This window comes from Durio zibethinus, chromosome 1 (assembly GCF_047325235.1).
Source record: "Durio zibethinus cultivar Kanyao isolate XHJ-2024 chromosome 1, ASM4732523v1, whole genome shotgun sequence".
Taxonomy (NCBI): domain Eukaryota; kingdom Viridiplantae; phylum Streptophyta; class Magnoliopsida; order Malvales; family Malvaceae; genus Durio; species Durio zibethinus.
Window position 1 is genome coordinate 36,973,472 of NC_143162.1, and position 26,593 is coordinate 37,000,064.

Below are 26,593 nucleotides of genomic sequence, written 5' to 3' on the forward strand. Positions count from 1 at the left end.
AAAAACCGTAGTAAAAAACACATTAAAATTACATATAATCAAATGAAATTGAGAGATGTAGTAATGATTTATAAATAGGAAATTCGAATCTATTACCTTTTCCTGGAGAAGCTTGTTCTCATCCAACTTTTTACAATTGTAGTTAGTGTGTGCTTTCTCGAAAACCATGTCAAAGGTTCCTTTCCCCTGAAAGCTGAAAACCCATTTAGCTTCCATATTGCTTTTATGTTATTTGAAGTTTGTTTTGTTATGCATTTATGTATTTGACCCATCATTCTGCTCTGCCATTCTTTCCCTGCACTTACATCCTTTTAGTACGTTTACAACTCATAGGATATTGGATTGACTGTGTCTGTTCTGAGCTCAGACAAAGTACTCTTTTTTCCTGGTGCAGAAAACTATCCTGTCAGTGGAGCTGCTTTGTCCAAAGTGCAGGCAGAAGGTCATGAAGGTAATCTCTGACGTTGTGGGGATAACTTCTATCATCCTTGATGCATCCAAAAATAGTGTAACTGTGACCGGTGATGCTGATCCGTTTAAGATCATTTAGAAGGTCAGGAAATTCAGAAAACATGCATCAATTGTAAGCATAGGGCCTGCAAAGGATGAGAAGGACGAGAAGAAGGATGACCGAAAAGATCTTATGCTGTACACTTCAAAGACATGCCAGAAATGCAATGTTTGGTATGTTGTGGGTGATGATCTTTACAGTTGCTGTTCCATTTTGTAATTAATATCTCGATTTTCCAATGTATCATTTGTCGTAAATTTTCAAATTCTAATTTCATTAGATTGCAAATGGCAATTCTTTCCTGCTGGTGGATAAACATACAGCTTTTCCCCTAGTATATATCATAAACTGGTGATCGATTGACAGAATATCTTGGACTAATTTTAGTATAGTTAAAGTTGAATTTTTGCTTTATTAATGTGGTCTGATATGGTATATGAATGATGCGATATTCCTTTTGTTGGATTTTGCCAAAAGCTTGATCGAAAGAAATGGCAATGTTTATTGCTGTTTAAAATAGTAGGTTTTACACTCCAAAGTTTGACTCAATTTCCTGATCCTAGTAAAGGGCAGTGAGCCGCTGCAATTATTACGGAGAACTTAGGAATGTTAATATTATTCAATTTGATTTCTTATTTGAATGAGATGGGAATAGGAATAATTTTAAATTTTTATTAGTTACGGAGATAAAGGCTTGAAATATAATATCTGTCTTGTACTTATATATTTTATATATATATATATATATATATTTATATTTAGTAAATAAATTTTTTATTAAATATTATAAATTATTATTTTAGATTAATTAAAATTAATATATTTTTATTAAATATATATATATATATCAATATATATTACTAAAAGAAATCTAAATATACAAGATAGAAAAAAAACTAAAAAAATAAATTTTTATTTTTATTTTTTTTAAACTATAGGTATAAAAATTACCTAATTAAATATCATAGATGAGGTTGAAAATAAATTTAAACTATTCGTTAAATATTGATACGAAAATAAGTATAAAATAAAATTTTATAAGATAAGATGAAAAACGCTTTATCCTGCTTGTTAACATCCCTATTAGAACTACCCATTCTTCACTGTATATATTTTTGCCTTTCCTAATTGGAAATAAATTAATTAAGCCAACGAGTGTCTGGTTAGCTCGGCAAAACACAGAATGTATCCATATTACTGACAATGGATCCGTCACTATACATACAAATTGAGATGTCGATTTGATGAAACTATGTAATATGATATAATCTATGAAAGCCGTCTCTTTTATTGATGAATCAATATATAATATCAACTTGAAAAGCTCATTTGATCCAATTTTTTTTGTAGGAAAAAGACTTTGGAAGAGACCCTCACATGTTTTAATTTTATCTTTTTAGGTGGCTATTAACGTTGCTTGCTTGCCCCTCATGCTTTCCAACTATAAAATGAAATTAGTTACATTTTTCGCATGGGATTGAACAATTTGATTACCCCTTTCTCTATTTCATCAATTTTTTTACATTTTAAGGAGTTTGAAAGAGGGAAAATTAGTCTGTAATTCACATGAAAACTTTTGAAGTTACTGAGATAGTGAGAGTTTCGAGTTACCAGGCTTTCAAGGGAGTGTGAGCTTTTTTGAAGATGATGGATTTCCCTCTTCGGCTCGAAAAGCAGAGTCCAGAGAAATCTAGTTCCTAATCTATTGTTTTATAATTCGGAAAAGCAAAAGCCCCCATTTAAGAGATTTTTCTTTCGTTTTCTCCAAGCGAAGCAAGCAAAACCATCTAAGTTTTGTTCTTCCTTTGCTTAGCCCAAACCTCTCTAAAACCCCAAAAACGAACTCTTCTGGAAAAAAGAAACATGCGGTTTTCAACCAAAACAATGCCTTCATATGAAACGAACTCTCATCGCCTCAGCCATTCTCTTTCCAACCATTGCCAATGATTTCATCCCGGATACCATCAAGGGTCGGTTCTTGTTGCATCTACAAAACATCTCCTCCTAATGCTCTCATCTCACAGTTATCATTGAAGAGTCTGATGGACTCACCACCGCTAACAAAATCTTCCATGCTGCTAATGTTTACTTGGGGAAAAAGTTATCCTCATCGACACGAAGGGTTAAAGTTAACATGCCTGAAAAGGAGAAAGGATTGCAAGTGACTACTAATAACTGATAAGAACCAAGAATTGGTTGATGTATCCAAAGGTGTGAAGATGAAGAGGGTATTGTTGTCCTCTTCAAGGAATCATAAGTCAGTTTCTAACAAGAAAAATGACACCAATGGGATGCTGAAGGAGGAAATATGGTACTTTGAGCTGAGTTTTCATCAGAAGAATAGAAAGATGGTGTTGAGTTCATACTTCCCTTACATTCTTTAAAAAATACGAGACAAGAGAAGAGAAAAAAACCATGAAGCTTCATACACGAGAAGAGAAAAAGACCATGAAGCTTCATACAGTTGATTATAATGGTACAGATTATTGGGGTTCGATAAATATTGATCATCCAGCAAGTTTTGATACCACGGCAATGCTCATATTCACATTTAAATACCAGCAAGAACAAAAGAACAAAATATGAGGTCAAGAACAGTAGATGCAAAGAGAATCAAAGTTAAAGACTACCAAGCATTTTGTATCTATCCAGTCAAAATGGTGCTTGCCATTTGAGATAATTTCTTGAATACGTCTGAAGTACATTTAATCATCATGTCTCTCAAGAATCATCCTTGGCAGGAAAGTATAGTTTTTTACCTCAAAATTGTAGGAATTTGAACTGCCATTAGACTTAACTTCATTATTTGAAGGAGAACCAGTTGCCACAGTTCTCACACGAACATATGTTGCAAAAGAAAACCGGATATAGTTTTCTACTAATGGCTTGGATAAGTACAACGGCCGGAAACAAGACAAATCAATTGCAGGAATGAAAGTATCGCAGTCGATGCTGGTGTCAATTTCAGTAATGTGGATGGCTTCACAACCTGGAGCATTGAGTGTTTCCCTGCATTATAAAACATCAAATATGTCTCTTTCAACAAAACTAATCAACTAAATTCAACAACTGCAACTCAAATTTACCTAAATATCTGGGCACCGCCAATGACAAACACCTTCTCTATCGAAGAACAATAAGGAATCTCTGCTAATAATTCCAAAGCTGATGAAATGCTCCTACATGTTACAACATCTTCTCCAGTTGTAATATGAGAACATTCAGAACGAGTCAGGACAACATTTAGGCGAGCAGGTAAAGGTCTAAACTCAAGTGGAATACTCTCCCAGGTTTTTCTACCCATTACTACAGCGTTCTTCTTCTCAGGATCTGATGTCGTCATTGTAAGCTCCTTGAAGAATTTGAGATCAGTAGGTAGTTTCCATGGTAACTTGCCATCTTTTCCAATCCCCATTTCACGAGTTGCAGCCACCACAACTTGGTAATTCCTCGGGGAATCACTCTTAGGTAGGCTCCTTAAATTATCACCCGACACTGCAGAAAATCCATGCGTTGCAGCCTCATTGAAAGATCTTAATAGCTGAGACGATGAAGACCCAGGAATGAGATTGGAAAACCCATTATTGTAACAACCCAGAAGAACCTGAAAATGGAAAAAAAAACACAGTTCGTGACACCAATAAGTTAGGTAATCGAGAATACCAACGCTGGGCAGGATGTAAAAAGTAACCCATATAAATTATACAAACCTTGGAGAACCTCTGAAGACGCATCAAAGTTGAGAAGAAAGATGAGACCCAAGAGCCAAAATTTTTGAACTTTGGAACAAACGACGAAAACAGTCATTAATACTTAAAAAAAAAAAATCAAGGGTTAGCACAAACAAACACCAGAGGTAGAATTACAACTTTTGTGGAACCGGGAACAATTTTAGTTGCTCTGTGTCTGTCTGAAACTCAGACGGTCGGGTGTCAAGCGTGATCCATATTATTTACCAATTTTTTGTCCTGATAATTTCTCTACAAAATATTTTTACATTATCTTTTTAGCTTTACACCAACCCCCCTACCCAAAAAATTAAAAAACCGTTTTTTAGTATCTTTTTTCTGCAAAAACTATTTTCCAATTAAGTTGGTAATACCAATCAAATTCCAATTCCATGTCAAAGAAGGGGAGTCGGCTATCCATTTTATAAAAAAAAAAAAAATAGTCCTAGTTTGTACTCTTTTTGTCCATCCTCGATCTCATTATTAGACTGAGTTTGTGTACCCTTCATCCCGATTCCCATGTACCCGATATGATATTTGGCAGTAGCATCGGTATACCTATAATTAAAAGAATCCTATGGCAAAGCAAGAGTTTTGTAGATATAGGGATAAGCTGTCAAGTTTAGACACTAATCTGAATGTTCATCTGTCCAAGACAAGGAAAGAGTTTTGTAAATTGTTGAGGGTATTTTTGGTAAACAAAATTGGACTTGGCGGTGACATTACAAAAGAGAGAGACAGAGAGAGTCAGATGAAAGAAAAATAAGAAAAATATTAATAAAGATTGATGTGAAGGGATAGTCAAAAGTCAAGAGAGAGACAGGCGCAAAGTGTGAGATCTGCTCTTTGGTCACCAATTTGATGGGGTAAATACCTGATCGGCTTGGGAGATGAAGGAAAAATTCATAAGACAAAAGAGAGAGAAAGGCAAAATGATGGGCTGTCAAAGGGGTGATTGGGGCAAGATGATAGTTACTGGGGTAAGGCGTTAATGGACATGGAGAGAGCCGAAAATTGGTGATTGGGAGCCCCAGGACCCAATATGCATATGAAAAGGTGGCAAAGAAAATAAAAAGTCTTTTATCTATTATTACTAATACACAATCAAACTGTGCAATAAACCTCCAAAACGACAACCAGGTACCACTCCACCTCCAGTCCAGACGACAAACTTAGGAGCCATCTCATCTGCTACAATTGTGATATTTAGTACGGTATTTTATTTACATTGCATCAAACCCTTCGTAAGAAAGTAATATAAAAAGTATTGAATGCTGATAGAAATTCCGCCAATTCTTTTTGGTACAGAAATCTCATTCTCATCTCACCAGCAAAAAAACTTCCTTTTCTGCAATCATGCAAGCATACAAAGATGCAGTCATTTATCTAACTAATGTAAATCAGATGGCATGTATTGATAGTTAACCACAGAGTCTTTTTACTTACCCGAGACTTGGCTTCTTCTTGACTATCTATATAAGCAAGGAGTTCTTCCTGCCGCATTAAAGCTTCATGAAGAGCCTGTTCATGTATAGAAAAAGAACAATCAATAACACAAACTCAGCCAAACATATGGAAGCTCCCATCAACAAGGAAGAGAACATGCATCATACATCAGACTCTAGTCTTCTAATTAAAGAGTCATGATAGTTGGGGAAAAAGATCAAGACAGGCTTGAAATGCTTCATAAGACTAATCACGACCTTGAATCAAATAAGAAGGTGGTATCAAACAGTAATTACCTTTTTTGTGGCAATTAGCTCTGCTTCTAATGCATCCACACGACAAACAGCAGCATTCAACAACTCCTCTTTCTCATGAGGCATCTCAAATCTTTTGGATTGTAGCACCTCAACCTTCTCTTCTAGATCACCCAGCCTTCTTACAACAGATGATAGGAGGTCTGCCTCGGTAAACCTTGGAGCAGGTGAAGGGGGACGAGTTTCCTCCTTGTCCGTCGACTCAACATGCTGGTCAGGAATGCTACTTGTCAAATCAGTTATACTCCGCTTCTTCATCAGATTTAACATCATGGCTTTGATAAGAGTAAAAAAGGTCAAGAAGGCAACAATTACAGCTACGATACAACCATAGATTCCTTTCGGAGTCTGCTCTACCGGCAGCAGGGGAGTTCCTGCAATTAAAGCCAATAGACTTCATCAAAGTCAAATATATTGAAAATATAGGAGATAATCGAGCTCTGGTTTTGGTTACACTGTTCTTATGACTCATGATTTGATTAAATAAATCTGTGACAATGAGCTAAAAAGCTTTGAAAATGTGAGTGAGAGAACGAGAAAAGAGAGATGTCCAAAGCCTGGCAACATTCTGTTTATTTTGACTGTTAATTATTTATCTCTCAATAAACCTTGAGGTTGATACCATATGTCTCGCATGAGAGTAGGACTTGTAACACCATTTAAAAGGCATTAAAATTTGGCTTTAAGCATATATTTTATAGTTGAGATGACACAGTACACAAAATAGTTTCTCCTGTCAGATTGGTGGGAGTAAAAAAAAAGTTTTTAAACACAGATCATATTGCTAACCTCTTGAAGTGTATGGACTATGATGGGACACTTGTATCTCACATTCCGAATCTACAACCTTGTCAATCATGGGCACATATTCATCATACTCGGACGAACCACCAGCAGAGATTGCCTTACCAGCCATTTTAGCCTATACAAACATCATGGTATGCTGTTATTAGTTCAAGATTTAAGAATTTATAGCGTGAGACTGTAAGCTTACTCCCTCTAAACCATCTTAGGATGTTACCATGTTATTTCATACAGTGAGCAAAGCATCCACACATATGCTAGCAAGTCAAGCACTATTGGATAGACAAAAGGGCTATCATGGTGTTGATGCTGTTTTAAACTGTGAATCTGGCATGCAATGAATGAAATCCTTTTTTGCCACTTAATCATTCATCACAATTTAAAGCACCTACCTCTTCGCTAACAGGAGCCAATATTGGATGTAAATAGCTTCTTGTTGTCTTAGGAGATGCAATTTCTTCCATTTCAGATCCTGACTCAGCTGCAGATGTGTCACTACTCTTTATCTGACCCAGTATGAAAAAAAAGAAAAGAAAAGCAGAACTAAAATTAGAGAATATTTGACTAAATTCTAACAATGTAAAACTCAAAGCTGAGAAGTCATGATATGACTCTGCAAGACAATCTAGTGAACCATACCACAGGATAACATGGCTTATCACAGGCAATAACCCTTCCTTCGCTGTTTGAAACTGTCACAATCTGTCTGGAAAATAGTGCTTCACCATTGGCAATCATCTGCATGAAAACATTCAATCATTTTTCTTAAAACATGTATGAGATAACACTGAAAAAGAAGGGGATCGGAGAATAAGGGGATGTTTGTTCAGAAAGTGCATATCAGACCTTTAATATGTTGGGGTCTTTCCATGGACCTTTGTCTGATCTCATGCAACCTCCCTTATCAGCACAGGTGCAACTACCTCCCAGAAATTGAGGCAACTCACTAACCAAGTTTAAGATATCAAAAAGCTTTAGTGTCCGGTACAATTAAATGTGAATTACCCAGCATATCTGCAACCATAAAATTTCATTACCTTGCATCAATAACTTCAAGCAACTTATTCTGGTAGTTGCTACCAAGAACCTGAGAGAAATTTCGAAAATGAGGTAACTTCTATTAACTGAGAACAGTAGAAACTTTAACTCCAGAAAAAAGCCAAACCATACCAAGATTTTGAACTTACAGTAATCTTACTAGCAGTTTTAGAATCAAGAAAAGATTTGGCAGCTTTCCAGCCCATCTTAAAACCAGGACCAGCATTGATGATGAACATTCTGTAAAGAGTCTGCAGAGGGAGAATTGATGATAAACATTCCTGACAAAGTTCTATCAATACTGAAAACACCAGCAATTATCACAAAACATCTGAACACATTAGCAACTGGTACAATATCTACCTCAGGATAGTTATCACTATCAATCTTCTGCAGCCGCCTCACAAGATCTTGTGCAGACTTGCTAAAGTTTTTAACACCCTATGATGAAAAATTCCAGGGAATGAAAAACATGCAAATGCTATTAAGCAAAACATAAAATGATGGCAGGGAAGATTATAAAATCTAAGAAACAACATAAAACATACCATGCCTTGAACATCCAAAATAGTTGTGTTGGAATCTATGTGTCTCTTTGCTGCAATGGTGCAAGCTGGAAACTTGGTTGCAAAACACTTTTCAAACTCCTGCACATGGTATCTTACATATCGTTCCAAAGTTGTCACTCGCATGACCTTGTCAGGTTCAACTTTTCCTAGCAATTCAATATAAACAGGTCTTCCTTCCTTATCCACCCCATGATAACCTTGAGGGTAGTATTTCAACACTTCATTCAACTCTTTAAACTCAAAATCCTGATTAAATCACAATAACATTTTCATAAAAGTGAGTCAGCATTGATCCATTTAAAACAGGCATTAAAAAACTTAGGACATAGGCAAATATTTAACACAAACTAACAAAGATCCCACGGATAACATGGGGAATTCCTGCAATAAGATGAAATAAATAAAACCACTAGATGAGATCACCTCCAAAACAGTATCAGTACCAAAATCTTTCCTCCATTGGATCATATTTTCCCACATGTTCTTTGCTTTTTCGATATCAAACTTCCTTGCTTTTAAGAATCTGCAAGAAAACACCTATTCGGAGACAGAACTTTCCATAAACACAGAGTAAACTAAACCAATCTTGCATCATTTTTTTTACCGTCTCGACAGGAACAATTGTTCAGGCAATTATTGATAAAAGTAAAGAAGATTGCGATCTCCAAGCTAATTAAGTACCTCAATAGTATATGATAATCGTTATGTCTAGCGTGAAGCAACTGCTCAGCAATTAATGCCTGACGAAAAGCATCAACAGTTTGCAACTCCTCAATATCTCGAAAATCCTTAATGGAAGAAGCAGAAAGATCACTTTTCCTCCTACTATTTTTCTTCTTAAGAGAACGTCTGAATTTACTCGATGCCTTCATTGCTTTCTTCTTAAGATTCCCAATTCTAGTCTTCCTATCATCTTCAGAGATTTCAAAATCCGATTTCCTATCTTTTTTTTCATCATTGCTAAAAGCAATACCTTCAAAACCTACATATCAATCAAAAGGAAGTTCATCAATAATGCTCCAAATCTTATTTAAAATTGATATTCTGAAATATTAATTCAAATTATATAGCAAGAATTCCATCAAAACACCGATAACCAACTTAAACAGAATTAACAGCAGTACAATTCAAGAAAACTAATGATATGAAATCAATAACCGACTAAAAACCCTAGAATTCATAACTGATAGAACAAAACGATTCAAAACGATTGGAAAGGGAAAGCAGAGAATTTTGGATTATGAAGAGAAATTTACTTACAAGGCCTTGCGAAACGATCGAGAGGACCGGACATGTTTAAAGGATCAATCGGCCAAAAAGCATCCAACGATCAAGAAGGCCAATAAGATTGTTTGAACCACACACACACACACACACACACACACACACACACACACACAACTTAAATCAAAGAGAGTTAAAAAGAACTAAAGGGAACTATTGGGATCTAAAAAGAAACGGTAGTTCAAAGAACTCGATGTTCGCAGTTGACGGGGTTGCTGAAGCTTAGAGAGAAAAATAAATAAAGAAATAAAGAAAATAAATAGCGTAAAAAATTTTTCAATGATTGGATTGTTAAAAATTGAAATGTAGTATTGCTAGTATTTATTATCGGCAAAGCAAACGACGGGAGCCTATTGAAACGCGGATGCCCACGTAACTACGAGTTTCTCTCCCCGTTAGCGGGTGAAAACATTGGAGTGGTCCCACTTTGACAAAGTTGAGAGGTGGCAAGATAAGGTGTCGCCGTGTGTAGATATTCTTGGACGAAATTTACTGACGCGTAACGAGTTTCCGTCGCTGTCTTAAATTGTTTAATTCTGTGCTTTTAAGGGCAGATGTTTTGTGTGTCATCTACTCTTCTTATCTACTCATCAAGAATTAATTATTTATTTATGTTTAAATAAGACTTGACTACTATTCCATTTTCTTTTAATTTCTGATTTTTTGTTTACACTAAACCATTCGTATGAACCTCTACTTGGATTTAATTTTATAAAATTTATCTTTTAAAAAATTATGTTTTTAATACATGAATTAAACGAGACACTCCAAAGTATCAAGTTATATTTTGAACACAACCTTTCAAAACTCAAACTCAATCCAATCTAATAGAAAATGTAATTTTATTAATAAAATATATTTTTATTTAATGTTAATATTAGAAAATGTTTAAAATATTAATAAAAAAATAATATTTTTAATCTGGTTGGAGGTGAAGCCCAACCAATGCATATGTACTTGCCATTTTAATTGTGTGGAACTCTTTTTCTTCCCAAACACAAGCATTGCACCAAAATGTTTTATGTTAGGACTACCAATGCATACCTAAAACACCTTACCTAGCGTAATTGAATACGACCAGACGACAACCCAACCTGAGTAACATGTCAACCCAATGGCCTTATTTGGATGATCAATGCAATGAATGCTGTTTAACCCGAACATGAAAATTGATAAATTGATAAGCATAAACCAACGTACTTAAACATTACATCAACATGTTTTTAACTGTATCTATACATATATTCACATACTTCTTACATACATATTTGGTAGAAGATTAGACAACTGATCGCTGCAGGATGTTGCCGCAACCCAGTTCATCAGCTTCCAACAATAACTCTATTTACAATTTGAAGTCACCAGGAACAACTGACACAAATAACAACTTGCTAATGTCAATTGTCTGTGCTCAAAGTCGGAAAAAGAAAGGGGGAGAAGAAGAGGATAGTACAGAACACAAATACAACTTCAAGATTCAACCTAATTCAATGTATTAACATTACCTGTTACGTGTACTTTCGCAAGTTCCTTTGAGCCCGAAACTGACCAAGTTTGTCTCTCAAGTCAGCTGTCAGGGTGCAACAGATATATTAACAAGAAAAGATGAGGTAGGTCATGCTACAATTCTAATTTACAACACATTGGTTTAAAGATGTTAGAAGATCTTAAGATCTTGAGCTTGATATAATTAAAATCCAGTCTACATATTAAATTGACTTCATTTTGGATCACAATTAAATATATAAAGAGTTACTCTTTGAAATTAGGGTACAACTAGGGTACAACTTTAAAAGATAAAGGCTACAACCTATAGTGGATAGCAATTCATCAATTAACCTCTCAGGTATCAAGGAGACAGCTATCACCAAGAGAAGAAGTGTTGAAAAAACTCCAACTCTAGGTCATTGGTTATGTTTTTTACAGTCAAATGAAATATGAAAGTGAGACAGAGAGAGAGAGTACCAGCATCCTGGTAGCGTTCCTGATTAATAGCCTCATTTAAGTCATGGACAATTTTGAACTCCTCCGTATCAAGACAATGCTGACCGCTTGGCCTGAAACCATAAATTAAAGCATGTTGCATTCTAGATTCTCATATTCAAGAACAAGAATCTCCTACAGGCTACAAGTGTTAACGCATCTAATTCTCCCAGGGAAAAAAAAAAGCAAATGAAAAATTCTCCAAAGGGGTTTCAAGTCTAACCGGTCCAGTTCAGCAAATAACAAGCCATCTGAAGCTGGAGAATGCAGCTTCCCTGATTCAATCACTCGCATGCCATCACTGTATGCCAAGTACTTGTTCACTTGTATAGGTACCTACAGAGCACATCAGGTAGGCTTCCAAGGTCATATTCTGAAAAGCTTTCACATTTGGGTAGAATTTAATCAGGGCAGATATCAAACAGAAAAATAGGTATAAAAAAATTTATGTTTAAACCATATTTCACAAAACACTCTAGTTTAGGCAGCCGAAAAGCCCAAAAATAAAAAGGGGAAATACAATATGAGGTCATCACAAAAGTATAGACAGCCACAGGAATACTTCTCTACAAAAGGTACAGGATTTTTGCAATCATGTCCATAGAAATGCTAAAGTCAATTTTCCAGGATCATTACCATTTTTAGAGGTTATACTGTACTTAAAGTAAGGGGGAAATTTTCTAACAATGTCCTAAGATATTGTGAGGTATTCTTGATCAATAAACAGGCATAAACATTCAGGACAATCCAAAACCATATCTTAGGCATTCTTTCTCCTCAACACTAATCTTTGAAACCATCAACAAGCATTGCTGAACCATCTTATGTGTTTTAGCTGTTGGAAAATACTATCTAGCAAGGATTTATAGTATCATGTAAAAAAAAAATACTAATTAAATATGTGTAGCATGCTTCAACAAGGACCATGAAAGTACCCATCTTAACCATTCTCATGATAGATTGTAGCAAAACAATTATAATCGAGATACTTCAATGCTACGGGTAAAATTCTCCAAATACTATTTGGTACACAAAGAATCATGCTAGATAATAACGAGTAAGAGTACCTTGCATCTCACAGCAATGTTGATGGCATCAGAAGGACGAAGGTCAAAACTGACAGACTCTGTTTCATCACCCAACTGTGAGAACATCCAACATGAGTCAGTGAAGACTACTCCCAAGAATATCCCGCAGTTGCAAGTCACACAAATATGCCAAAAGTGTGAGGGAGAGAGGGAAAGAACACAAGTTCCATTCTGAAGTAGATACATACCTTTGTTAGGTACAACTGAGCAAAATAGGCCAGCTGCACTTTTTTAGTAAGTCTAACAAGCTTTACCTGCAGAAGAACAAGATAAATATCACAAATTCACAATCCAGATCTCAAAGGAGTAAAAACAAGTCAAAAAGATGAAAATGCCAGCATCTAGTAATGGTAGTGGCATTACGATAATAAAATGTTGAGAGATAGGAACTGAGGAATCATACCGAGTAGCCCATCTTGTCAATTATGTCCTTCACCACTTGATACATAGTAGGTCTAGCCTGGAACCAATAGCCAAAACATATATCAGCATTCACATTTCAATGCAAAAACCAAGAGCAAAGGCCAAATTCAATAGAACCAACATGCCAGGAAAACCAGAATTCTGACGCAACCAGAAGAGAAAACAATAACATACAATTTGGACATTGCGCACTGCTGCCATGAGCAACACACTCGGCATCTCCACTGCAATTCAAAACCACAATTCAAATCAAACATTACTGGAAAAAATAACAAATAGAGCCCAATGATTGGGATCATGAAAGATCACATACAAACAAGGATTGGGAGAAGAAGACCGGTCCCATCTTCCATCTTCAGAACGATGACAGGATGCGGTGCATCATGCTGCAGATGCTCACTTTGAGGATTGTTATGGACGCACCTTAAATGCCTACCATCCCTCATTTTGATCATATATCCGTCGGCCCCACTCCTCAACTCAACTAATTACGAAATACCCCAGTTAATTACTACCACATATCAACAATTCTATACATATAGAGAGTTTATATCGAATTTAAAGGCAGTAACAACAACGAAGATAACAACAATAATGAAGTAATCATTGGCTTAGAATCCACATACCAGCTTCAACCAAACTGGAATTAACATAATTTTCATCGTTTTCATTGAAATTCTCGGCCATGCTTCCATTCTCATCTGACGATGAACTCAAACTACACTGCACCATGGTCTTACACTTTCGCAGTTTCAATTGACGAGAACTGGCACGTGACTGACTCTTTCCATCAGTTACCCCTCTATATCCCCATATATCACTTCTATGCAATCTTGCCCTCGGGAAAGGCCCATTCACCGGCAACGTATAAACTTGTTTGCTCCGAACGGCAGGGCAAATCACCGGTCCTTGCAACGAAACCATCTTTCCTCTTTCACCACCTACCCCACAATAAAAAATAAATAGATTGTCAAAAATCAGATATTTATAAATTGTAATTATTTCCTAGTGAGAAAATATCTGAAAGGAAATTTACGATTTATTTTTGGTATTGTTTCTTTACTTGAGCTCCCGATTTAGAAAGAAACTAAAACAATAAAAAAAAAAAAAAAGCAAGATCCAAAAATTTTATATATCATATTTAATTTAAAGGCGGCGGATGATCCTATTTTTAGAATTAAAGCATCAAATAAACAAAAATCTACACCTGAAAAGGTAATTTCCAAAAGCTGGAACTATAACTATACAGATGAATAATCAAAGATCGGTTTTAATCAGCGATCGATCAGAGTAAAGTTTTTTGAGATTCACAAGAATCTTTCGAAGTTTGAAGGAAACTCTTGATTGATTGATTGATTAATTAATGTGTGGAATATGAAGAAGCTTTTTTTTAGATCTAATTTCTAAAGAAGAAAGGAAGAGAATGAAGAAGAAAAAGCAAAGAAAATGAGAAAAGGAAATATCGATGGAAATAACGAGAGAAAAAGGAGCTTAAAGAGTAAGCAAATAACCGGCGAGGTGGGGATCAGATGACGGAATGAAAGACAGGCTGAAGATAAGATTTTTTTAAAATTATTTTTTGGATATAATTACATAACAAGTCTGCCCTCTCCCTATCGCGTTGAATCTACGCCCTTCATCAACCTTTGAAACTCTTTTATCAAATTACGCTTCTGTCCCTGTTGGGTGTTGGCTTTTTCTTACGCTGACTAATTCGGTAATTTCGCTTTTTTTTTTTAATTTTGTTTTTAATAGTATTTTCTTTTGTAGTAAATATAATAGATTTTTGGATTATAAACAAATATTTATTTTTCGAGAAAAAAATGAAAGCATAAAGTTCCTACTTGTTAGTACAAAAATAATTTTTCATTTCTCATTATATCAAAATTTGTGTTTCATGATTGAATTTTTAATTTAAGATAAATAAAATTAATTTAAATCTTGAAAAATAACTTGTTTTCTCTTTCAAATCTAAACTTTATTTTATTTTATTTATTTTATTAAAGTCAACAATTCATAAATTACAACATTTAATTGGGATCACAATTACAATGTCATGTTTGCTTTGAATTGGATGGTGGAATAATATTTCAGTTATTAAAAAAAATGGGTCCAAATTTTGGGTGTTGACTTTATATGGCAAATTGCTATAAAATTATCAATAGTGTTGCAAAATGTCAAGATCGATGGTGATGTAAATAAATTATATGTAAACGCCAAATATTGATTATGCAAGCTGAGATATATTTCTTTAAGCTAGATAAAGGCACATGCAACCTTTATTTATACTTCTTGAATAATTAATGTGATAAATATGATGTACCAAAGTGAAGTTCTGATTGATATTTTCTATGAACATGCTTTGCCAACCTGCAAATTTGTCCATGTATGGTTTTAATAAAATGTTTAAATTTTATAAAAAAAATATGATAATAAATTAAGCTCAATTTGATAGATTTTTTATTTATTTAAAAAAATAAAAATAAAACATTAAAATATCATAAGAAACTTTAATAATTCCGAGCAAAGCTTATTTATTTGTTTTTAATGCATAAGATAGTGTCGAGTCTAATTTTATATTGAATTTATTACATTGTTTGCTAATTAAATGATTTATTTATTTATTTGAACTCAATAGTTTTTCTTATATGTTACTTCGACTATGACGGTAACTTAAAAAAAAAAATCGTAAAATAACGGTTAACATTTTGGTGATATTGTGATGGATGGAAGGGTAGAAATGGGATTTAAAATGGAAGGACAAAAAAGGGCTACCTGGTTCTGATAGTGACCTCAACATTAGCCGGCCGAAGGAGACAAGATTATAGATGAGCGCCACCTGTATACTGATTCTATCAGACAATCTGGATAGGCTCTGTCCTTAGCTCCAAAAAATATCAAAGTTATGGCCGTCCCCTAAAAATATCAAAATTCATTATTAGGGATAAACCAAATCGTTTTGAAGGGTAGGGGATGAGAGGAGAGGGTAAAATCGTCAAATATGAAATTTCCATTATTAGATTAAAATTATTATTTTTTAAATATATTTTGAAATAATAAAAATAAAATTATCAACCTTTCGAATTTTATTTATAAATTTTAAAATTTTTATTGACGGTCGAAATTTTTGTTGAAAAGATTCAAACATCGAAGATGAAGTATTAATTTAGAATTATATATTCAATTATTCATTGAAAACTACTAATGTCGTTTCCAAGTTTGAAAAAGTTGGATCCAAGCTTACAATCAAACAAAGAGATTAAATTTAATCCCATTATTATTACTATAATATTAGCCATTGTCAATGAACTCTTTAATTAACTATTTCATTAATTTTTGCAGTGGAAAACGTGAAGAAATGAATCATTAGCACCGTTATTTAAATTTGCAAAGTGATTGATCGGAAGAGAAACAATATATAACAAGAAGTAGGTGACAACACCAATGAAATCAACGCTAGCCTTGTGGATTACGAAATATGTATATGAAGAGTGAAGGGTTGTTTTGTCTTAGCAATTTGGTTGGAAAAGCTTGGGAAGCATCGAGATTCCCTACTTGAAATGATTTAAAATTATATGGTCAGCGTCAAAGATTAATTCTTTCTTTATAATCTTAGTTAATTAATGCGTACGGCAACTAAGTTTTTTATTTACAAAATTTAATGACGTAAATCTTATTGTAAAATATCCATGTGGTTGCATCGAGGGTGAAGATGCATTTGCTTGATTTGGGGCCTCAATCATATTTTAATTTATTGAATAATTTTGTGTTGCTCTATGAATTTATTTTTTTAATATTTTAAAATTAATATAAACAATGAATTTTGGTTTCTATTGAATGTACATTAAAGTTTTTGCTCAAAATTGTAAGATTAAATTGACAGATTGACACTGACTGAATCTTTTGGATTTTTGCAATATATATGATTGATCGAACAACATCTTCATGAAATAATATTATAAGTAGGCATGAACTAAAAAAAAAAAATTATACTTGCTGGGCCAAAAAAAGGCTGTGGCTTCCTGATTATGAATTTAATCCAGCCAGCATTACAAGATGGACCAAGAAACATAAGAAAGCGTTTACCTTTTTATTTATTTATTATAAAATAAAAGTTGCTTTTAATTAATTTTCTTCAAGCTTCATAGATAATAGAATTATTTTTGATTACTAGCGGTAAGAAATTTCAACCCAAATGATGAACTTTGGGGATATTTCTATCATTTAAGGCTGAAACTAACTAATTTAGATAAGCTTTAGTAAATTGCAATCAATTATTGAAAAGACAAATGTGAAAGAAGCTCTTTTAAAATCTAGAAACTATATAAATTTAAAAGGTTAAAAGTACAAGAAATAATGTAAATGGATCAAACTTGGTCCATCTAGTAATTTTAGCAAGATGACCAAATTTGTTCCATAGAAACCAAAGCTAGAATTTATTATTCTATTAGTCAACATGTGGGCTTAGAAAATAATCAGTATTTTTATCATAATGTCCCAAGATTTAATATCTCCTCTAGATTCTCCATCGGTTCAAACTAAGCTAGCAGTTGTTGTTATAAGTTCCTCCGGTGAAGTTGGGCGGTGGCCAAATGCTGCCACCGCTGTCGTTAGTCACGTAAGACATGCACGACAATGGCACTAGACATAGACCTCGGCTTCTGAGATCTCGCTTTGCTTCTTCTTCATTACCCTCCTCCATTGTTGAACCCTAGAGATCAATATTATTACAAGAGTTTCAATGTTAAAAAGCACATATAGTAATTAAAGTGATTCAAATCCCCTTGTTCCCCCCCCCCCCCCCCAAACCCAAAGCTCCCTAATTCATGAAATGACTTGAAAAAGTTATTTTCCATTGGCAATTGTAGATTGGTTTTTCTTACCCCTTGCTTGGATCTGGATGTTTTATTGCGATATGACTTCATGTATGGAACGCTTAATGTCTGCAGAAAAAACAAATACATTACTCAATGAATAAATTTTCCCTTCTCCGAGCTATATATGAAAAAGTAAAAGAAAAAAAACAATAAAGCCGTTTTTCCATTTACAATTAATTAAGTCTAAATGGGTATGGCTAAGTTCTTTTTTTTTTTTTCTCTTGTATTTCTTTAACTCATTCTGAAGAAAGCTTATTAAAGCTAGGGTGCAGGAAATGGAATGAATAAGATAGCTTCTTGGAAGTCATCAACTATGGGCAATAGCTGTGCTTTTTCCACGGTTTTCCAAGTAAGGGTGATATTAATGCCCTTCTTTCCATTAGGAAATTGAAAAGGCAGAAACCCATACGAATCCTGAGGCGGATGTGAGACTAACGTCTGAACTCTAAAGGGAGGGAAAAACAAAATAACTTTCCACTGTAGACCACGTTGATCATAAGGCATTCTCTTTCTTTTTGTGCCCAAAGAATAAACTATAGAAACTCTGGAAATCTGGTCAGAATCCAAAGAAACAAAAAAAAGTTCCACCGTTAAAGTACACAGCCTACAATTACAGCTCCATAATTATCTTTATGTTTTGTTGTTCAATGGGATGAATAAAATATCAAGGCTGTTAAATTGAAGTTGGTAACTTGGTATACCTTAAGAGAGGAAGAGAAAATTATATAACCCTTATAAATTAAGAAGCAAGAACCCTAGGGAGAAACCCTAGGAGCTAGTTTGCCTGAGTATTTTAGGGTAACTTCTAGAAGCACAATTAGTTGAGGCTAGCTTGCACCCATAACTGTAATAGTAATATTTTAATAATGTGTAAGAGAATATATGTAAGAAATGCAAAATTCAAGGAGAATGTCTGGGAAGTAAAAGTACCTCGACTTGATTTTGAAGGAATTTGATATATCCAATAGCCTCCATTAGTACGGACGCTGTATCTGTCTGTAGTATTCTCCCCCCCCCCCACCCCACATGCAAAAAATACACGTCATTTTCCATTAATTACTCACTAAACCAAACAACCTTAAACTTCTTTCTTTTTTTTTTTCTTGCAGTGGTAATAGTAAGTTGTTTTATTATTGTGCTTCTCTCCACATACTTCAAAGTTTATCATTTGATTTATATGATTATTTTTAAGTGTTATATTTAATAAATTTAAATTTTCAATTTCAATTCTTATATTTTCGTTTATCCAAACTCAAAATTGCCTATTTTATAATAAATTTTTTTAAAAAAAGGGCAAAGAATTTACCTTGCCAAAAGGAGCAACCAATTGTTGGAGAGCTGCAATTCTATCTCCCAATTTCTCTTTCCTAACCTGTTGAATGCAAACGCAAATAATATAAGGTTGGAAACTGTAAAATTAGCAATCTTGTCTTTGATCTTGAAAAAGCGTTTAGCTACCATTAAAATTAATCACGAGCTACTAATAATGTGCTCAAAATCACGTTTTTTTTTTTGGTCCTTATTAGGCACCTTAAAGGGAGGGCAGGAAGCGCGTGACTCCAAACGAGATTTCTTGGCTGTTGCACCTGCTGTTGCCTTTGCTTCCGCTAAAATGCTCGGTTTCTTTGCCTCTATTATTTCAGTGGGGAAGGGTGATATCTTTCATGAAGTGCAAAGATTAAAGATGATCAGTTGAATGATCACCAAAAAGCAGTTTAAAAAACAAAATAGAATAAAATAAAAAAGGCATGAAGTTCTGGTAAAGATATATGCATACAAACGATTAAAGCTGAAGATACCCCATTGCTTAGCAAAAGATCAAAGGCTGTATATTTCCTTTAAGTGGGCGTTACTTGGAACCAGAAAAAATATTCTTACTTATGAATAAAGATATTCAACTTTTCAGTTTTTTTCCTTAGCCATTTAATAAAGTACTTGACTAATATTCAAGGTTGTTCAACTACCTATTAATGGAGTATTAGATTGGAATATATGATTAAGGTACTGAACAGCTACTTGATCTTACTGATTTCATCCAACACTCCGATCAGAATTAATTTTCATAGGAGCTGATAAGATTACACTGCATGATTTAAGTTGAGTGCATGAGAAAAAATAATAATAAATATTGCATGCAGTGCCATATATCTGAGCCATGGCCGAGCAGTGTTAAAATTATACTGGCAATAATGTTTTGTACTGAAGGTCTGGTTTGTGGCAGAAATGAATGCTGCTACAAGAAAGAATAGAAAGCACTTACTTTACTAGGGCTATAAGCTGGCCTCTGATTTGACTGCTGAAAATGGTGGTGATGAAAACCAAAAGAAGGGCTGATCTCTTTGTATATACCAAGATTATTATGATCACGCGAAGGATTGGTAAAACTGCTTCTGCTACTAAATCTTGCAGGACTTAAGAGATCCAAGGCCTCCAAATTCATGTCGAAGGAGCTTGGGATATTAGGGGAAGATGCTTGGCTCAAATTTGAAATATTTATACTAGGATATATCTGGCTGAAATTCCTTCTACTTGGTAAACAAGTACTTCCAGGGATAGAACAATTCTGGGTGGTTGAGTAAAATTCTGATCCAGCTGAAAACATTGGAAAACCAGAAGATATTGTCTTGAGCAATAGTTTCTCGCTAAGATCATGCAAGTCTTTTTGCTCATTATTCTTTAAGTAGTTTGTAGGAGGTAGCTGACGAGAATCTCCGACATCCCTTGATGAGGTGTCGCTTAACATTTCAGTGAATCTTGTGAGAGATTCTGAGAGCTCTTCCTTGATTTTGGCCAGGTGTATGTCATGGCAAGAATGGGTGGCGAAGCTTCCTTCATTGTTAGTCCAGTCTTGGATCATGGAACTGTTTTGAGAAGAATATGCTAAAATGCTATTTTTCTGCATTGAGTGTGAGATATCCCCATTGTAAACTGGAATGAACTCACTGGTGTTCCTGCAAAAAATCAAACAAAAAAAAGGGGTATAAATTTCCTAAAATGAAAGACAAAATGAACAAGCCACTGGAGGATATGGAAAGCAATTAAAAGATAAGTGATTTTACTGTACTTTGTGAACCCACAAGTTCAAGGAATCCAAAGACAATACAAATGAAAAAGAAAATATTCTCCTGAAAATCAATTGATAATCAACAAAATCAACCAAGTAAAATTTAACTACATAATTCTGATTGATGCACATCAAATCAGAAAAGAAAAAGGAAAAAGATTCCGGAGTTAAAGTAAATTCATGATGAGTGAACTGTGAAGAGCAAAATATTTGTGTACAAAAGCTTAATTAGAGAGAGAGAAGTGACTTACAAAATAATACTTGAGGAGGTTGGGGTCCAAGAATGGGTACTGCTTGCAACTCCATAACTGGGTGGGATAGGTAAAGAAGAAGACCCAACAAGCTGGTCTTGGAGCTGGTGTTGGTGATGGACATTTTCAGGCTCCATAATGACAAATTTTTTTAAAAGAAAAGGCTTGAAAATCCCAAGATTGAGTAATTAAAATTCCACTAACCAGCTTGTGTCCGGGAATCTCTCACACTAATCAAAGAAAACAGTTCAGGTGACAGCCACATACCTTGTTGCTTTTAGCTAAGCAACTTTTCTCAGTTTTCCTCTTTACTCTTTCAGGTTTCCATCTTAAAGTAGTCTTGAAAAGAAAGGAAGAGAAAACTTGAATAATCCCTTCCCCATACCTCTCTCTCTCTCTTTGTGACTTTAAAACTTTAATTATTTATTTTTCTTTTCAGACAAACTTTTTTGCAGCTATCCCTCAATGCAAGATTTCACTCAAAAAAAAAAAAAAACTATCTTTATGTTACAATCCTTTATTGCACTCACTGCAATTACAGGAAGATAATTAATACCTCCTCTAGGCGATGATTATGATCCCTACCTTCGATCCCAAGACTTTCAACAAAGGTCCGAGAAGAGAAATGATAGCAACGACCATGCTTTCTCTCTCCCTTGCCCACTCACTGCAATTGCTTCTATTGTTATCTATTTATAAAATCAGCAATCAGGCTTGGGCTATATACAGTGAACAAATACTTCTCCAACATTTTCCAGTGGAATATGATACAACCTCTTATATTAATTCTTCATCAATAACATGATTGACACACCTTCTCTGATTTCTTGTATTTCTTTGCGTTGTGATCGATCACCTTCAAAAGTACGTAACTAGATCCCGGAATATATTTCTTTAATACGATTTTTTATAAGACAATTCGGATTATTTTTAGGCTTTAAAATCTATACTATATATATATATATATATTGTTTTGTATAACTATAATATGTCGGCTATAAGAAATAACATATGATTTACTTAAGAATTTTAGACATGAAGTTACGTTTTGAACTTTGCCCTATCCGATTCTTCTGGTGGGTTTGCACATTTTCTCACTATCATTCATGGAATTTGTGTGTGGTTGAAATCCAATTTGAGTTATTGATGATCAGATCACACCATATCTAGCTATGATTTTATTGAAGACTAGCTAGTTAGTCGGAGTTTCCCATGTGTGAGGGGCCTCCCCCAACTACGTTGATGGAGTAAAATTATATATTCCTTTTTTCTTTTGTACTAGTAATATACTCCTTTGTTATTTATAGATAAGAAGCTTACATCTCACCCTTGTAATTTCCTGTCTCTTAAACCCGTCGTTTTGAAAATTTTATATATATAAATATTTATTTATTTATTTTTTGTGTAATACGGTACAAAAACCCAACTAACAAAGGATATAGTGTGGGAACGCCACAGCACCAGCATCCGCATTGAAAATTATTTTAATTCCAGGAGGTGGATCATGAAAGACGTTCAAGTGGGGAGATTGATTGAGACTCCATTTGGCCATCCAATTTGCAGCAAAATTATTTTCTCTATGCATATTGAGTTGCAATTCCAATTGACCCCACTATAGTTTACATTTTTTTTTTACTATTTGTTTATATTTAAATTAACATTATAAAAAATTAAGATTTGCAATTTATTTTTATTGAATGAAGATTTAGATATTATAAGTTATAATATGGTAATCATGTTTTTATACACTTATAATTTTCTAATTATTGTCTAAAATATAATTTTGGATTCACTCCAAAATTGTTTCTACAGATGACATACATACATGTATTTATTCATACTATTTCGTAATAATGCCTCGGATACAGACGATTCTGATATACATTTAATTTCTCAATGATTTCGTTTCTTCCCATGTAGGCCATAGTGGCAAACAATAACCCTAGAATAAATCCCTACCCTTTTCTCTACATTTATACATACTAATTCCTTTGCGATTGTGATCTACAACCTGTAATACTTCCTCTCTACCTTCTTCCTACTACACATTTAATTGTTTTTAAAAAAAAAAACTATTAAAATTTAAGTTAGAAAATAAGTATAAGACTAAAATTATACATGTATAGAATAAAACATTAATTGACGTGCTTAATGATGAAAATTTTATATTTTCAAATTAAATCTTGATGTATAAATATAAGAGAGGGGGGAGTAGTGATTCTTACGTCTGAAATATCCTTTTTGACTATGATGAGGGTGAGGAAACGAATCTGTCAAAGAGCTTAATTTTGTCTGCTTCTGAAGATATATATGAAAAAGAGAGAGAGAAGGGATACATATAGGTAGATTAAGTATGATTAAGCTGTGATTCCGTCAAAGAACAAGTATGATAATTTGATCACTTCCTACAAAAGTTCACATCATTCCAAAAGTTGATGGGAGAGAATTTGAGATGAGAAACAGAGCATGGGGCGTCGGCCATGGCCAAGCCCCAAGCTTCACTTTGCTTGCTTTTTTTCTTTTTTCTTTTTTTTTGGCCCTTTTACTCTCTCTTCAGCACGCCCATCGCGTCTTACACCTTGTATGATATGTATAGCTTTGTTTATTTATTCCTACTTTTTGTTTAACCCTTTTCGTTCTTTATAGCCCTTTTATTAAGGGTTGTTTTCTTTTTTCCTTTCTCTTCTCCTCCAAGCTTTTCTTCTTTATTGAGAGAGAGAACTTTTATCCTTTCCCTTGCTTGTGACCTTTTACATATTTCCCAGTTTCACTATCTTCCAAGATTCATTCATAAAAGCTGCTTCTTCATCAGATTTCAATTACAATAATGTCTCTCTCTCTCTCTCTCTCTCTCTCTCTCTCTCTCTCTCTCTCTCTCTCTCTCTCTATAAATGTATTGAATAAATTTTTACTCTCACTTTCATGAGGAATCTTTTAAAGGAGGTGAAACACTGTTTATATATTAATAGGATGGCCAGTAATTATTCATAAATTATCTGCTTATCCTTGAGTTAATTTTGCTACATTTTTTATCGATAATGTTGACTAAAATGATAAAGAAATTTTTTTTTTTTTTTTGTGTAAGTTCAAATCTATTCAAAAATTATAAAAAGATAATTTTTTATATTATATGAATTTTTAAATCCGATAAACTTACTTAGACTGATAAAAAAGAGAATATATTAGATAAAATTCAAAAATGTTTTATCGCTTAAAAAAATCGCCTCAGAGTCTCAACTCTAAGGTGTCATTATTGAGAATAAAATAACCTTGGGTGCCACTTGCTAGTGAAGGATATTTAGGTTTAGAAAAGGAGGGATGAATCATATAGAGAGCTCTTTCCCCTAATTGAGAATAAAACAAAACTTAAAAGAACAAAGCGACATATACAAAAGTGATCAACTCTCATTCCTTTTAACACTACAGTTAAAAACTTTTCCACTTTGCAAAGTGATTCAAAGTTTCCATCTTACAATAATTAAGCAGATTCATGGGTTTCGAAAGTTTCCAACCTTAGTTTAGAAAATCAAATACAAAGGATGGGAAAATAAAATAGTGATAGTAAATATTTAAAAGCAGAGAAAATGCTGATTCTTCTTCTATGGTTACACTAATATTCCGAATCCTGTTGCAAACAAGAAGCCTCATTAGCCCCTCTAAAAGCATTTTTGCTATGGTTAATCACTTTTTAGGGGTCCATCATCATCAGAAAATAAAGCCTACATCACCTTTGTTTTTTAAGTGTAGCAGTCAGTCCACAGTCAAGGGTCAAACATCCACTTCCTAGTAAGATATATACTCTTATCAGTTTAGATGGTAAAGTTATCCAAATTTGTAGATAATATTAGATTAATTTATTCTAACTTTTTTTTTTCTTTTCTTTATAGAAATAATATATAATTAGTAGGCCATGATAGTGAATAAAAGCATTAACAATGTTCAAATGCCTCCTTTTCTTTTGTGCATGGACTGATTGGAAAGTATGTTAGTCTAGATTTCCTTATTATTCAGTCAAGTTGGTCTCCAAATTCACATTTTAAAGAAGTCTATTTAGAGAACTTTGCCTAGAATATTCTCAATTTATAATCTTAATATTATCTTGTCCCAACTGATATGAATTCCATGATGACCATTCTATCATTCTCGAATTAAGTGCTTAGAGCTTTGAACAATTTATTATTATTATTATTTAAAGATGATAGGATTTATTAATATTTAATCATTAAAATTAAGAATTCAATACTTTATTAACAGATTATAAAATTATTGATAAAACTTCGATTAATAATGACAAGTACCTAACAATCATCTACATCTTTCCATTAATTTGTTTTTCTTCACACATGGTCAACATCTTACCACATAATTTTTTTTTTTGTACTATATGGATTGATAGATTCACTAATTGTAATATGCCATTATCATGTATAAATCTGTATCTATAAATGCATATATATTACAAAAGTTTATGTATATATGAACCGTTCTCAAAACATAAATTTTGCTTCCTAATTTTCTATATAAACTTCATAATCTTGGTATATTTGAAGACTTTGTTCAAAAATTTTAACTAAATAAACTAACATATTAAGTCAAAAAAGTTACTATAAAGAAATCAATCTTAAAATCATTTTAAAAAATTATTACATATTATATGCAAGCTCTTTTCCCCTTACCTTTTTCCATTTCAATTGTTTAACCTCTTTTAATGCTTGTGCTTTTCCCTACTGTATATATAGATATTGCAACTTTTTTGAGTCAAAAAAATTTTACAAAGCCCTTAAAAGTGGGTCTAAAGTTTTTGTAAGACTTAAAGGTATGTCTTAAGAAGAAGACAAACACTTTGTCATGGCAGAATATATGCTTTCTCTCAAGCTTAGGTCGCCATTGAAAATCCAACACAAGGGGCCAGTGCTTTCTATTCTATTACCCCCACTAAACCCCATTCATATAAATATTTCCTTGTTCTGTCTGATTCCTTTATCTTCCTATAATCTATTTATAGGGTTTTTTTTAATAGCTTTGGTACAATTAATGCAAGATCTTCCAACAATAACGGTGCAGATTAGCCACACGTTTGCTATCTTTGTTAATATATTCAGCCAGTCAGCCCAATGATTCAAACACTTTTGCTTATCCATCTTTCAGTTTCCATCTAAGAACAGACCACTTTCATCAAAGTTTTATCTTTGGTTCTTCCGATATGAAATCTT

The 26,593-nt window shown here is 33.7% G+C and overlaps 3 protein-coding genes and 1 pseudogene across 23 annotated transcripts; 1 reads left to right on the top strand and 3 right to left on the bottom strand.

Moving 5' to 3' along the window:
• Window positions 1-257: 257 nt before the first annotated feature.
• On the top strand, window positions 258-879 carry LOC149520613 (heavy metal-associated isoprenylated plant protein 12-like; annotated as a pseudogene).
• A 1,109-nt stretch (window positions 880-1,988) lies between these two features.
• On the bottom strand, window positions 1,989-11,065 carry LOC111312741 (phosphatidylinositol/phosphatidylcholine transfer protein SFH8-like). Of its 15 annotated transcripts, none has more exons than XM_089768644.1 (18): window positions 10,959-11,065; window positions 10,753-10,841; window positions 9,092-9,392; window positions 8,834-8,933; window positions 8,390-8,656; window positions 8,205-8,282; window positions 7,991-8,092; window positions 7,841-7,890; window positions 7,650-7,749; window positions 7,443-7,541; window positions 7,196-7,309; window positions 6,789-6,921; window positions 5,982-6,373; window positions 5,686-5,760; window positions 4,222-4,290; window positions 3,598-4,115; window positions 3,271-3,520; window positions 1,989-2,649 (listed from the first exon to the last, which is right to left on the bottom strand). In XM_089768644.1, exons 1-18 carry the CDS (start codon window positions 11,015-11,017, stop codon window positions 2,641-2,643), a joined length of 2,805 nt encoding a protein of 934 aa, XP_089624770.1. In that variant the 5' UTR covers window positions 11,018-11,065; the 3' UTR covers window positions 1,989-2,640. The 15 variants fall into 15 exon arrangements, with proteins under 15 accessions (XP_089624770.1, XP_089624760.1, XP_089624784.1 ...); XM_089768634.1 differs by having other exon boundaries at window positions 7,991-8,122; XM_089768658.1 differs by lacking the exon at window positions 4,222-4,290.
• LOC149520614 (bifunctional nuclease 1-like) lies at window positions 10,845-14,745 on the bottom strand. Of its 5 annotated transcripts, none has more exons than XR_016346639.1 (11): window positions 14,700-14,745; window positions 13,815-14,129; window positions 13,502-13,672; window positions 13,363-13,412; window positions 13,169-13,225; window positions 12,954-13,019; window positions 12,745-12,819; window positions 11,901-12,050; window positions 11,660-11,751; window positions 11,200-11,264; window positions 10,845-11,065 (listed from the first exon to the last, which is right to left on the bottom strand). XR_016346639.1 is itself a non-coding variant. In XM_089768688.1 (11 exons), exons 2-10 carry the CDS (start codon window positions 14,110-14,112, stop codon window positions 11,203-11,205), a joined length of 984 nt encoding a protein of 327 aa, XP_089624814.1. In that variant the 5' UTR covers window positions 14,113-14,129; window positions 14,704-14,745; the 3' UTR covers window positions 10,845-11,065; window positions 11,200-11,202. The 5 variants fall into 5 exon arrangements, 4 of the variants coding, with proteins under 4 accessions (XP_089624814.1, XP_022769039.1, XP_089624809.1 ...); XM_089768688.1 differs by having other exon boundaries at window positions 11,901-12,013; window positions 14,704-14,745; XM_022913304.2 differs by having other exon boundaries at window positions 11,901-12,013.
• Window positions 14,746-17,492: 2,747 nt separating this feature from the next.
• Window positions 17,493-22,313, bottom strand: LOC111312742 (transcription factor bHLH110-like). 3 transcript variants are annotated; one of them, XM_022913306.2, is made up of 7 exons: window positions 21,381-22,313; window positions 20,326-21,016; window positions 19,596-19,724; window positions 19,372-19,440; window positions 18,996-19,061; window positions 18,072-18,131; window positions 17,493-17,899 (listed from the first exon to the last, which is right to left on the bottom strand). In XM_022913306.2, exons 1-7 carry the CDS (start codon window positions 21,515-21,517, stop codon window positions 17,732-17,734), a joined length of 1,320 nt encoding a protein of 439 aa, XP_022769041.1. In that variant the 5' UTR covers window positions 21,518-22,313; the 3' UTR covers window positions 17,493-17,731. The 3 variants fall into 3 exon arrangements, with proteins under 3 accessions (XP_022769041.1, XP_022769042.1, XP_022769045.1); XM_022913307.2 differs by having other exon boundaries at window positions 19,372-19,437; window positions 21,381-22,311; XM_022913310.2 differs by lacking the exon at window positions 21,381-22,313 and adding an exon at window positions 21,130-21,232.
• Window positions 22,314-26,593: the final 4,280 nt, after the last annotated feature.